This window comes from Stenella coeruleoalba (genome assembly GCF_951394435.1).
Source record: "Stenella coeruleoalba genome assembly, chromosome: 1".
NCBI classification, from domain to species: domain Eukaryota; kingdom Metazoa; phylum Chordata; class Mammalia; order Artiodactyla; family Delphinidae; genus Stenella; species Stenella coeruleoalba.
The window spans coordinates 27,639,902-27,652,308 of NC_137169.1; the positions used below are offsets into that span (position 1 = coordinate 27,639,902).

Below are 12,407 nucleotides of genomic sequence, written 5' to 3' on the forward strand. Positions count from 1 at the left end.
GGACAGTGGAGCTGGGGTTGGAAGTGAAGGAACAGGGCCAGTGGAGAGGGGCATAAGAGTACAAGGGACTTTGGACTCTTCTAGACAGAAGAGCTGCCCTTTCTGGGACACCAGTAAAGATGTTTAAAAATCTCAAAAATATTTGGAGGACCCATTTGGAATTTTTAAACAAAAAACCAAAGCCAAGGTTCATCTCTGCATTGTGTAAAAGGGATTTGATAAACAGATAACTAATGTTAACAAATTTAATTTAAAAAGAATAAACTTTTTAAGTACATCAAGGCACCACTGGAACAGGATGCAAAATGATACACACTAATTACTAATTACTCCTCTTTACTCTTCAAGCTGATTCCCCAAAGACTTCTACTTAGCAAATACTTTGAAGAGACTGTTCAGAAAAAGAATAAAGGAGCATTTATGTCTATTCCATTATTCAGACTGGCTGCCATCCTGCTTTGATAAAAGGGAGATTTTACTGGGATAGAACAGCACTTGCACATTTTCGAAGCTCTAAGCTGGCTTCTCGCTCTTTTTACACTACAGCAGGAAGGATATCAGTACCCCTATTCTTCCAAGGCCAGAAGAGGTGAAGGGGCATGTCCCAGGCCACCCCAGTCTCTTGCCTCCAAGTCCAAGGCTCTCACCTCCACCCATCCTGACGCATGCTACTCCCCGGTGTTCCCCCAAACCTCGCTCCGCCCGTCTTGTCTCTGACCTTGAGACGGCACCGATGCGGCTACTACTTAGCGACACAGGTTGAAGCCTGCACCCCCGTGGCCAGCCTGGTTCTTGGACAAGGCAGCCTTTCCTGTAAAATACTCCTAAGAAGCCCTCAACCACCAGGCCTGAGAGGGTCCCTGTGAGGGTGGGTCCCTGTGATCACCCTCCCAACCACGGCTGCTCTCCCCTCCGGATCCCTAGCTCAGTAGGATCACAAGGCTACGTGAACTCACTAGGATCACAAGGCTACGTGGAACTGTTTTTCTGCAATAAAACTCCAGCAGCCAATATTTATTGAGCACCTACTTGTTGCCACGGACTCTGCTAAGAACTTTACATATGTTACCTTAACTTTGTAACAACCCAGCAAAAATAGGTACTCTTATTCCTGTTTTACAGATGAGGATAACCGATACCTGAGGCTCAGAAAGGCTACGTGACTTGCTCAAGGTCACTCAGCTAGTGGTTGAGGCAGTACTCATAAGTCTGTCAGACTCGAGAATCCACTTTATTTTCACTGTACCACACCGCCCTGGCTCACCACTCTACAAGTGCCTAGAGACCCACACCAGAGTGGAAAAGGAAAAGTGAGGCAAGGCACGAGCCTTTTCATTTTCACTGCCTGGCTCCCAAGTGACTCTGGGGACGCTAATCCCATGGTGTTTCACTCGGCCGACGGCCTCACCAGCCTGGGGCCCTGGGAAGCTGACAGGAGTCAAAGGGCCCCCTGGCAGGCTTGTCCTGGCAGCTGCCCAGCTGACTTGAGCTAACACAGCAACAGGCACAGGAAAGGCTCGAGAGAGAGTGGAAAAGCACCAGACCCTGGGCCGCTGAGGGCAGAGAAGTGATCCCGGCCATGCTCAGACGGGATAACGCAGCTCTAAAGCCACCACTATCACCAGGCTGGGAAGAGACGGGGCGGGGCCGGGAGGGGTGCGTAAAAGCCCCAAGTACATCTACTTACTAATGTGTTTCAGTGAATCGTGACTGCTGGGCCAACCCAAAAGAGGGTCATGTGCCTCCAAGGTGAATCAGCAAGTGTGGAAGAAAACCAGTCCATGCCCTGGTTGGTCCCAGCAAGCCTGGCCCACCTTTGCCCCATCCACAGAAACCCTGCTGCCTGATGATACCTGAGCAGAGGCAAGAAAGCACGCATGATCTCACAGCCCCGCGGTAGCAGCGGAGCTCAGCCAGCCCGTGGGAAAAGAGCGAGCCAGCTGAGAATACTAACAGACTTGCTGGAGGCAAAAATTCAGCGAGGGCAAGCCCGAGGAAATAAAATTATTTAAAAGGAGCACAAAGTGAGACTAGAAAAAGGGAGCAACTTGGACTTCCAAAGATAGTGCTTCTTCCATCAGGCACTGGGAGGACGTACATCAGTGGTGGCGGGGTTATTCTAAAATATCTGAAAATCCAAAAATGTCTTAGTCTGTGGGAAAACTTTTTTTGTGTTATTTCTGTAGGTTTTCTGTCCTGTTATGTTTTGCTTAGGCCGATATTAAACTACATATGTGCAGGATGCCCAAAACTGTTTTGAGGGAACCAATCCTGGGATCTAATGTTTGCCACAGTTGTTAGACTGCTTAAAAACAAAGCACACCTCTAAGATTTCATTAGAAGGCAAGGGGCAGCTTGACAGGTGGCATATTGGCAGCCACTGGATCAAATTAACCCTATGGGTATGTTAACATGCTTAGAATTTTTTAAAAAATAAATTTTCAACATTTAAAAATCAGAAGTTTCCATACCACACACCTCCCCCGTCCCCCCAAAAAATCTGAACTTCTGGCATCTTTTCGAGAGGAAAACAACAATCTGGTATCTCTGGGCAAGCAGCACAAATTGCACGAAGCTGCACAGCCACTGCCCCCTTTAGGCAGGCCTGTGCTTTTCTAGCACCTGGCCTGGCCGCTCATTTAAGCCACCTGACTGACCCCTGTAGGCAAGAGAGTTTGCTACTGGTGGTTTAGCCCAGTGAAGGGATCCCAGGCTTGGTCGTCCTCAGGACTGCCACAGGGGGGCAGCACTGGTCTGCCCATGAGGCCTGGACAGCCTGAGCCTGTAACCAAGCTGAGCTTACTAGCACATCCTTCCAGAACCAGAAACCTCATCCTCACTTCAGCAGCAGACCCTGCTTCCCCACGCTCCCCATCCGATTTATGCCCTGAGAAGCAACAGCAGCTCATCTCAACATTCCCAGCAGGCCTCGGCGACTGAGGGGAAGCCACCGAATCGACTTGCCCCTCCTCCTCTGGCTTCTGGCTACCACTTTCCACGTCCCCCCGCTCCTCCCAACCCACAGCCGGCATCTCTACCTGTTCAGGAATTCTACCTTCACCCACCTGTTAACACCACTGGGCCTCAGATCCTGAGGTAAGAGGCAGGGCAAACACCCTCCTCCTTTTAAGGCAGGTTCATTCTTCATCAAATGCTCATTACTTGTCTTTGCTCACTCAGGTTAAAGGTCAGTTGACTTCATGAGGCAATAGGTTGGCTCTCTGCTCTCACCCCTTCCAACCTCACCGACAACATCTTTAGTGGCAGCATTTAGTATAAGCTCCTACTGCCCTTCAGGAAAGACATTTAGTATTATGCATTGAGGCCCTTAAAACTGTTCGTCCCATTTCATCCAAAATGCCATTTACTCTTAGAGGAAAACACAGGCAGAACTCTCTATGACATAAATCACAGCAAGGTCCTTTTTGACCCACCTCCTAGAGAAATGGAAATAAAAACAAAAATAAACAAATGGGACCTAATGAAACTTAAAAGCTTTTGCACAGCAAAGGAAACCATGAACAAGACGAAAAGACAACCCTCAGAATGGGAGAAAATATTTGCAAATGAAGCAACTGACAAAGGATTAAGCTCCAAAATGCCATTTACTGTTCCTACCATTTAGTCCAAAAAAGCAGGAAAATCCTTATATAAGATACTCTTTGCAGTATTTCTCCTAGTGAACGACCAGAAACAACCCAAATGTCCAGCAATAGGGAAACTGCTAAAAACAAACTATGCTGTATTCCCACTTGATGGGCAATTATACAGCTAATGAAAACAATTAGGATTACGAGGACCATGTGATAAGACAGGAAAGTGATTATGATATGAAAACACTATGTAAAAAAGAATATAAAATTAAATGTACAGTAGTATCTAAAAAAACTAGTCCAAGAATTAGTGAAAGATACCAAAATGTTAATATTTTATCTGTACCAGAGCCCTCAGAATGTGGGTAACCTTTTTTAAACCCCTACCAAATTTAATGTACATATACTACTTTTATAGGGAAAAGTATGTGTGCATGTGTGTGTGAAGTTGGAAAATTTGATAGCAATTGTTAAGCTCCTTGGTCTACTCTTAATGTAGACTTTGAAAGTATATAAGCCTCATGTCATCATGATAAAAAGGCCCTTGGGAACCTGCGCCTCCAGGACTCACCGCCTCCAGGATCCAATGCAGCCACGCTAGTAAAACAAAGCTTGCTTCCGGGGCCCCAAAGTCCTTAGTTAAAGGCCAATTTTATCCTACCCGGAGATGCCTGCTTTGCATAGCTCCTAGGAGACCCCAGCACCACCTGGAAGACAGGATTAGATCAAAATGGTTCTCAGACGCCACTTTAATCAAGTTTTGCACTACACAGTGACGGGGTGGGGGGTGAAAGACAATGACTGTTTTCAAGCAAATTCACCTGCCCCAAGGTGAACAGCCTGGGCTCCCAAGAACAGAAAACTGCTTTCCTTCCCAGGGGAATCCCCTTCCTGAGCTGACAGGACAGGATTTCAGGGAGAATGCGCACAAAGGACAGAGCAAGCTAGCTAAGGGAGCCAGGGAGATTTCTGAACTCTTCCCAGTGCAAACTAGAACTAGGCATGTAGGTACCCCTCCTAAAGGCATCACCCCAATCCCAGCCACTCCCACCTGAGGCCAAACTGCCTCCCCACAGGGACTGACAGCCAATGTTCACTTCATCACTCTCCTCCCTGTGGTGCACCTAGCAACGCAGAAGCCTGAGCAGCTGTGGTCACCATCCAGCAGAGGCAGCCTTCAGGCCAGAACCCTCACGGGCCTTCCTCTTCACTGGCCCCTCAGCTACTAGTGTGTCTGCCTGGCCATAGCAGAGCAGCCAGTATGTGTGTGGCTGTGTGGGGCGGGAGGGGCCAGAAGAAGCAATAAAGTAAATCAGATGTGGGTTCTGGTTGCTGGGTCGACATGGTGGCAGGACCAGTCCTGGCCCCCAGAAGGACCCATAGGGCCCTGTGTCCTCCATTAATTCTTCTCCGGGCGGTTTCTGTTCAGGACAGCTTTAGGGGCAAATTCCAGCTTGTCCTTAAGGCTCACGACCTGGGTGTGGTCCTTGCCTAGCAGCTCATCCAGCTTGCGGTCCTCCCGGCGCTCCGAGATGCTCTTCTCCTCCTCCACAGGCTGGAGATCCTTCCCCCGGATGAACCATTCCAGGTGGTAGCCCACAGCCCCAACCACGAAGGCCACGGGAAAGGTGACATAGGGAGCATAGGTACGCACCACGGTCCAAAGCACAGGCCACATGACATCTGCAGAAGAGTAGGAGGCCGCATTAGGGAGAAGCAGCACCCCTTCCCACCAAACATGGACAACCCACCAGGGCTCTCCACTCACCAGGCAGCCTGGCACAATTTACTGAGCATCCACCCCATGCAGAGCAATGCAAGAGGGCACCCTGCTTTATGCAACAGTTGGGTCTCCGAAACAATCCAGGAAATTTCAGAAGAGTCAATTGTTAGGGAAGGGGGAAAGAATCTCATTTACGTACTACACTCTTTGACAATTATGCAACCACGTATGGCAGCGTTCCCCACGAGAGGACCTCTGAGCCTTACCTAATAAAGCTTCAATCCTACTGTTGACCCCAGGCCCTCCCTGCACAACTTGCCAACATTCTAAGAGTGGGTAAGAGCCTTTCTCTGCTCTACAATATTCCTCCATCAGCAGAGCCAGCCATCCTTTCCCCACCACGCTCACCGCTGTGAGTCTCCTGTCTCCAGGTTAATGAGAAGTAGTTCCTCTGCCCCACATAAAGAATAAGCAACGTATTTAGGCAGCCAAAACCCCAAACCATTACCCAACCACTCTGGATTTTAGATAAAGATAATGGTTTTTTCCTATTCTGAACCTGACTTTTCTAACAAGACAAACCTCTTCCTTACAAATCTGCTTGCCAAACCCCTTTCAAAATACACTCTCTTCAACCAAAGCCATATCCTCGTATTTGCATAAACTCCTAAAAATATCACCAGCCCATTATACATACTCTGGACACACTAGAACTTGAAAATTCTATGTTAAAAAACTACTGTACAAGAAGTGGAGAAACAAAGAAGTGGAATGACCCCAGGGCTTCCAGAAATTAAGTAAGGCAACACCAGGATAATGTAAAAACACAAAAATTGGGTCACTCTCAGCCATTTAGTCTCAAATGATTATTATCATTATTAACAATTATCAAAGACTATTCACAACTATCATAATAGTGATAGCTCCATTTATTGAGCACTTATTACATGCCAGACCTTGGGCTAAGCTCTTTATATATACTCTCTCCTTTAATCCGCATGTCCACTCTCTTGATGTAGCTGGCATGACCAGAGGGTTAAGTAACGTGCCCAGAAGTCTCAACTGAAAGATCATTCCTTTTGTGCCCCTGCAGGTATTTCTCCAATCTAGCTATTTCTGGTCTGAACCTCACCAAAGTTAAGATGACTCTCTCCCCCTCCCTTTGGTTCCAATTCTCTCTGGAAGAACCCCAGCATTTTGTGGACCCAAGACTATAATGGACCATCACCAAGGAAAAAACTGTAGCAGCTCCAAGACTGCCCTCTGAGTCCCTGTCTTAGCACCAGGCACTATGCTGGACAATTAACACACTAGTCATCATCTGATCTTCACAACACCTCTATGAGGTAGGAATTATTAGCCCAGATTTTTGTTGAAGGCCACAAAGGCTCAGGGACATAAGCTTAACTTGCCCAAGATCACCAGAAGTGAGAGAGACATTGACTGGAACCCAGGCCTCTCCAACTTCAACACCTATGCTCCTTCTACTGGAAAGAACACACTGCAAATAGGTGTATGGTTTCTGTCCAAATCCTGGACTTGAGAAGAACTTACTGCAATTTTTTCCCATCAGCTTGGCATTTCACTACCTAGAAGAGCTTCCCTTTTTGCAAACTCTAAGATTACACTCAGAGATTTGTGACATTACAAGATTTAGGAGTTGTTAAAAGAGGCACCCTTGAAGAATCTCAAACCTAATATTTCATTTTCTTTCCTACCTGTAAGCAAGTTCTCTGTAAGTAAACACTTTTCCTAAACAGCAACTCTCCACTCAGATTTCCAATCTGTCTTCAAATATATGAAGCATGAGTCCACAACTAATATTGCTTCTCACATGCAGCCCGAGGTCTCCCTCTGTGGTCGGGTTCACATTCTAATCATTCCCAAATAACGTAATCCTTTCATTTATTCAACATTTATAACCACTTTCTCTGTGTCACACATTGGGCTGGCCTACCCCATTTGTCTGCATTTCTCAAAGCACTTAACCCTCCAAGAGGGAAAGGCCCATGTTTGTGCGTCCCCACTGTGCCCTATTCATCCCCCACCCCTCCCACCACGCCCGGCATTAAGTGCTTAAAAAGTCTGGTGAATGAATGAGAGCCCAAGCAACTCATTTGTGTAAAACCACCGCAGTCATCTAACCACCCGCCCTCGAAAGGCGGCAGGAACACAGCAGGTGCCTTTGCTGATTACAAGAAACTAGATACTCTAACAAGTCATCTCCAGGGTGTCAAAACGAAACAGGCAAAAGTGGCAAATATTTCCAGCCCCGCAATGAAGGAGCCTGAGCGTCCGGTGAAGGTCAAACGGTAAAGGTTGCCGGGAAACCTGCCCTTGTGCCGGGGACCTCGGAGGCCCTAGGAGACGCGAAGCCGCAGTCCGAGATTTGAGAACTGCTAACAAGGGCAGAGGAGACCTGACTGGGTGGAAGAATTCATTCTGACCGGTACTGAGCCCGGTCCGGGTATGAGAGCGCAAGGAGGTCAGGTCCAAGGGTCTGCCCTTCTCCCTCCTCTAGGTTCCCGGTCCCCTGCCCCTATCCCACCACGCTCACGGCCTCGTCTGGTCTGTCCTCACCCACGTGCCTAAGGCCGAGAAGCCCGGGCTGCAGAATGTCTGCAGGGCGCTCAGACTGCCACGCCGAGCCCGGGGAACAGAGGGAGCAGTCTAGCCTGGCCAGGGCCGCAGCGGACGCTCGCCATCTCCCTTCCCCTAACTCAGAGGTCAAGGCCACCAGCCGTCGCCACAGCTACGGGCGGCCCAGCAGCCGCTCGGGGGTAGGAACTGCCTGCCGGGACGAGTGCTCACCCGCGCCGCAGCTCACACCCCGCCGTCCGGCCCCAGCCCTCCGCCCGCGAACCGCCCGCGCTGGGGGAGCTCCGAAGCCGCCACTCCCAGCGGCCCGCGAGACCTCGCCCCGGACCCCGCCCACCGGCGCCGGCTCCCTCGGAGCGCAGGGATTGGCTGAGCTCCAGAGCCAAAGGCCTGAGGAAGCTAGGGCTCCGCAACGGGCCGCGCTGCGCTGAGGGACACAGCGCCTCCTCCCGGACAGGAGGTTTCCCAGTGACATCACCACGGGCTTTCGCGTGGAGAAAGTGGAAGGTCACGCATTCATGTATTCAACTGATGTTTATTAGGCTTCTTCTAAGACCTTGGTCTGGACACAGAAAAATAAAAAACATGATCCTTGACCTCAAGAAGGTCTCAGCAGAGTAAAATCTAGAACTCTTAAGAACTCTTCTGGTCTGGGCTAGCTTTCTAGCAGCGTGACCTTGGGAACATTGTCAATCTGCCTGAGCCTCCTTTCCTTCTTATGCATAGAGGTAATAACACCTATTTCACAGGATGTTGTGAGAGTTGATGAAACAATGTATGCAAAGTGCTGTGCTGGCACATAACAAGCAGGGAAATAAATGGTACTATTGTTAGTATACAAATAATTGAAATATAGTAAAACCTGTCTTACTTGACCCCTTAGGTGCAAGTATTCACTGCCTCCTCTGTGTCCCCACTGCGCCCTGTACAGATGTCTACTTTAACACATATAGAAAAAAAAACACCAAAGCTTAAGCTCCATAACACCCCCACCTAGCCCTGTCTTTCCACCTTCATTCCACTAGTCTCAGGCAGGCGTACTTATTTACCTTTGGTAACACATACTAAACCCCTCTTATTCCCCTCCCCCACGCAGACCAAACTGTTTCACACCTCTGTGCCTTTATTTATGCTTTTTCATCTACCTGGAGTGCCCTTCCCACCTTTCTTTACCAAAGTAGCTCTGTCTTGTTTTTCAAGCTCAAGGGACACCTTGGTAGGAAGCCTCCTAGATTGCATTATCAGGGTAGATTCCCTTCCTTTATGATCTCAAAGATCTCAATGCTAAGCTCTGACAATGGAGGTGGAGAAAAAGGAACAGATAAAGAATAAAGAAATGTGTACGAAACCATTATTAGCAGAACGTGTTCACTGAGGGAGGACAAGGGAACAGAATTGCCCAGAATAACTAGCATTCAGTCAGCCAATTAACATGTGCTAGGCATTGGGGATGCAAAGATGACTGGGACCGTGTTTTCCCCCAAGAGTTGTCTGACTAACAGGGAAGCAGAGGGGTCTACAAAATGTCAAGAGAGTGTGAGAAATGGGATGACGGGAGCATGCACAAGTAGCACAGAGAAGGAGCCCCAGGAATAATCAGGGGAGGCTCCCCAGAGGAACCTGCCCTTGAGCTAAGTCTCAAGTAGTGGCTAGCAGTTCTGTCAGGCAGAACTGAGTGGGGCTGCAGGGCACAGATTTAGGAATCAGAGAGTTGTGGGTTCAAATCCTAACCCTGCTGCCTGCTAATCTCAGGAAAGCTGTTTACACTCATTGTTTTAAAAAAGACAGTAATAGTACCCACCCCCCTTTGGTTGTTCTGTACTAAATCACCTAATGTGTATAAAATGCTTAGCATTTACAGTATATGGCACCTTCTAAGTGCTTGGTAATTGATCACCAGCATGTTTAGTATTCCTCAAATTTACTCCTCCTTCTGTAACGTCCTATGTCCATTTATGGCATTACTTACTCACCAAGCCAAAAACCTGAGTGACACCTTCAAGGCCTCTTCATCTCTGCATTATTCCCCAGATCCAGTTTATAGCACCTATGCCTCCTGAATGTCTCTCAAATTCATCATCATCTCTTACCTGGACCACCTTGGCAACTCCCTTCAGTGGTCTCTCTGCCTTCCATTGCCTCCTCCAGTCCATTTCTATTCTGTTGGCCAAAGAGTCTTTCAAACACTTAAATAAAACCATGGACTCTCCAACTTAAACCCATGGCTCCCTTCCAGCCACATCTCCTTTATTTCCCCTCTACCCGTTCTAGCCTGTCACCTCTCTCCAGTCTCTGCTCTTCCCATTATCCCACACACACATAGCATTCCATGCCTTTGCCTAAGCTGGTCGGTCCTTTTGCCTGAAATGAATGTCTTCCCTCCTCATCCCTGACTACAAAACTCTAATTCATCCTGCAAGACCCAGTTCAAAAGGCTCCTCTTGCAGAAAGGTTTCCTAGACTTGCCGGCTGCTAGAGGCTCCCTCCTCTGGTCTCTTCAGCCCCTCTGGGAGAGCAGGCCTCCCTTTGTACCATAACTTTGTGTTTATGCGCCTTGCTATGGCCAGATGGGAGGAACTCAGGCACAGGGACTGGATCTAATCCTTCACATGTCCATGGAGCCCAGCACAACTACCTAGGCCACAATACCCTAAGGAGACTCCCCACATGCCCCCTACATTAGCCCCACAAGGGGAGATTTTAGACATCACATCTGTAGCAGGATGCCCACACAGTCTTGGATGCTACCCGGCTCTCCGTGTCCATTCCCATATACCTCATGGTCCCGGCAAGCCTGGCCCAGTTTCTGGGAAAACACAGAGACCCATAAAAATCTATATAATGTAGAGGTTAAACTTGGACTCAGCTACTTCCTGGCTTTGTGGTTTGGGCTAAGTTGTTGAACCTCTCCAAGCCTCGGTTTTCTCATCTGTAAAATGGGGGTGATAACAATACCTGCTTCATAGGATTGCTCTGAGTATTGTCTAGTTCAAACCTCTCCCAGCTCCCCATTTTCGAGAAAACTGAACCTCAGGATGATAGTCACTCAGCCAGTGCCCCACTTGGCAAATCTGGGGGAAATAGACATATGAACATTTCTAGTTGAAACTTTGAGCCATCCAATTTCAGTATTCCCAAACCTGGCTGCCATCAAAATGATGCAGTGGTTAAGAATCTGCCTGCCAATGCAGGGGACACGGGTTCGAGCCCTGGTCCGGGAAGATCCCACATGCCGTGGAGCAACTAAGCCCATGTGCCACAACTACTAAGCCTGCGCTCTAGAGCCCGCGAGCCACAACTACTGAGCCCATGTGCCTAGAGCCCGTGTTCTGCAACAAGAGAAGCCACCGCAATGAGAAGCCGGTGCACCACAGGGAAGAGTAGCCCTCGCTCACCGCAACTAGAGAAAGCCCGCACACAGCAACGAAAACCCAACGCAGCCAAAATAAATAAGCCAAAAAAACTCATCTGAGAGCAAAGACTCTTCACTAAGTCTTGCACAGGGCCCAGGAATCTGTTTGGGATCAGCTCCAGGCTGATTCACTTTTGGGAATTCGGGTCGCACGGGAGCCCTCTTCACCTCCCAGTGGTCTCAAATGAGTGTGTGTGGGAATATGACCTCTTGCTTTTCAGGTGGTCTTCCAGACCAGCCTGTAAAATATGTTCATGCCACTCTCTTGTTCAAAACCCTTCTGTGGCTCCCCGTGGCCCTCAGGATCCAGGCCCACCTTCCTCAAATTGACCCAAAAGCCCAGCATGATCAAGCCTCTGCACTCCCAATACCTCTTTCTCCTCCAAGCCTCTGCACAGCTGTTCTCTGATCTTGAACATTCTTCCCAGCCCTCGCCCTCCTTCAGTGGCTAATACCTAGTCATCTTTCCAGCACTCACCCTTATAATGTAACTGCTTACTTACTTGTCTTTCCCATATGGCTGATAGCACCACAGAGCAGAAACTAACTTGTTCAGAGCTATCTTCAGGTGCTGGACAGGGCCAACAGTGGTTCTTGATAAATATTTGCTGAATACATGAATGAGAAGAACTGGCTAGTCCAGTGTGGCCCAGAAGAGCAGCCAACCCTTTTGGAAGGTTCTTCGTCCTGCCTCAGAGTCCACGTCAATGCAAAGACTGGAGAGAGGGCTTTGTGGGTAGGAGCTGCCATTCAACTCTTTCTGGGCTCAAAAGGCTGTAGAGCTAAACGCTCAGGATTTACATTAGACAGACTTGGGTCCACCACTCTTAGGCCTGCCTGTGACTTTGGCCAGGGCACTTGACCTCTCCTGGGCTTCAGCTTTCTCATCTGTTGTAAGGATGAGCTACGTTCATGTTAAGCACTCTCATCTTGCCTGACCCTCAGCAAGCATCCAATAAATATTAGCCATCACTACTAGGTTTGGGATGCCACTGAGCTTCCCAGGAAAGTTCTGTTCTCTCTTTTGTTCCCCATCAATGTACCCATGCACAGGAGGCATCAGAAAACATGACAGCACAGA

At 48.6% G+C, this 12,407-nt stretch overlaps 1 protein-coding gene across 1 annotated transcript; it reads right to left on the reverse strand.

Moving 5' to 3' along the window:
• Window positions 1-3,184: 3,184 nt before the first annotated feature.
• On the reverse strand, window positions 3,185-8,230 carry SMIM12 (small integral membrane protein 12). Its single transcript, XM_079932291.1, has 2 exons — window positions 8,128-8,230; window positions 3,185-5,276 (listed from the first exon to the last, which is right to left on the reverse strand). The coding sequence occupies exon 2, from the start codon at window positions 5,269-5,271 to the stop codon at window positions 4,993-4,995; it is 279 nt and encodes a 92-aa protein (XP_079788417.1). The 5' UTR covers window positions 5,272-5,276; window positions 8,128-8,230; the 3' UTR covers window positions 3,185-4,992.
• Window positions 8,231-12,407: the final 4,177 nt, after the last annotated feature.

Coding starts and splice junctions, on each gene's coding strand:
- SMIM12 (XM_079932291.1), bottom strand. CDS start 5,271: ATGTGGCCTGTGCTTTGGACCGTGGTGCGTACCTATGCTCCCTATGTC.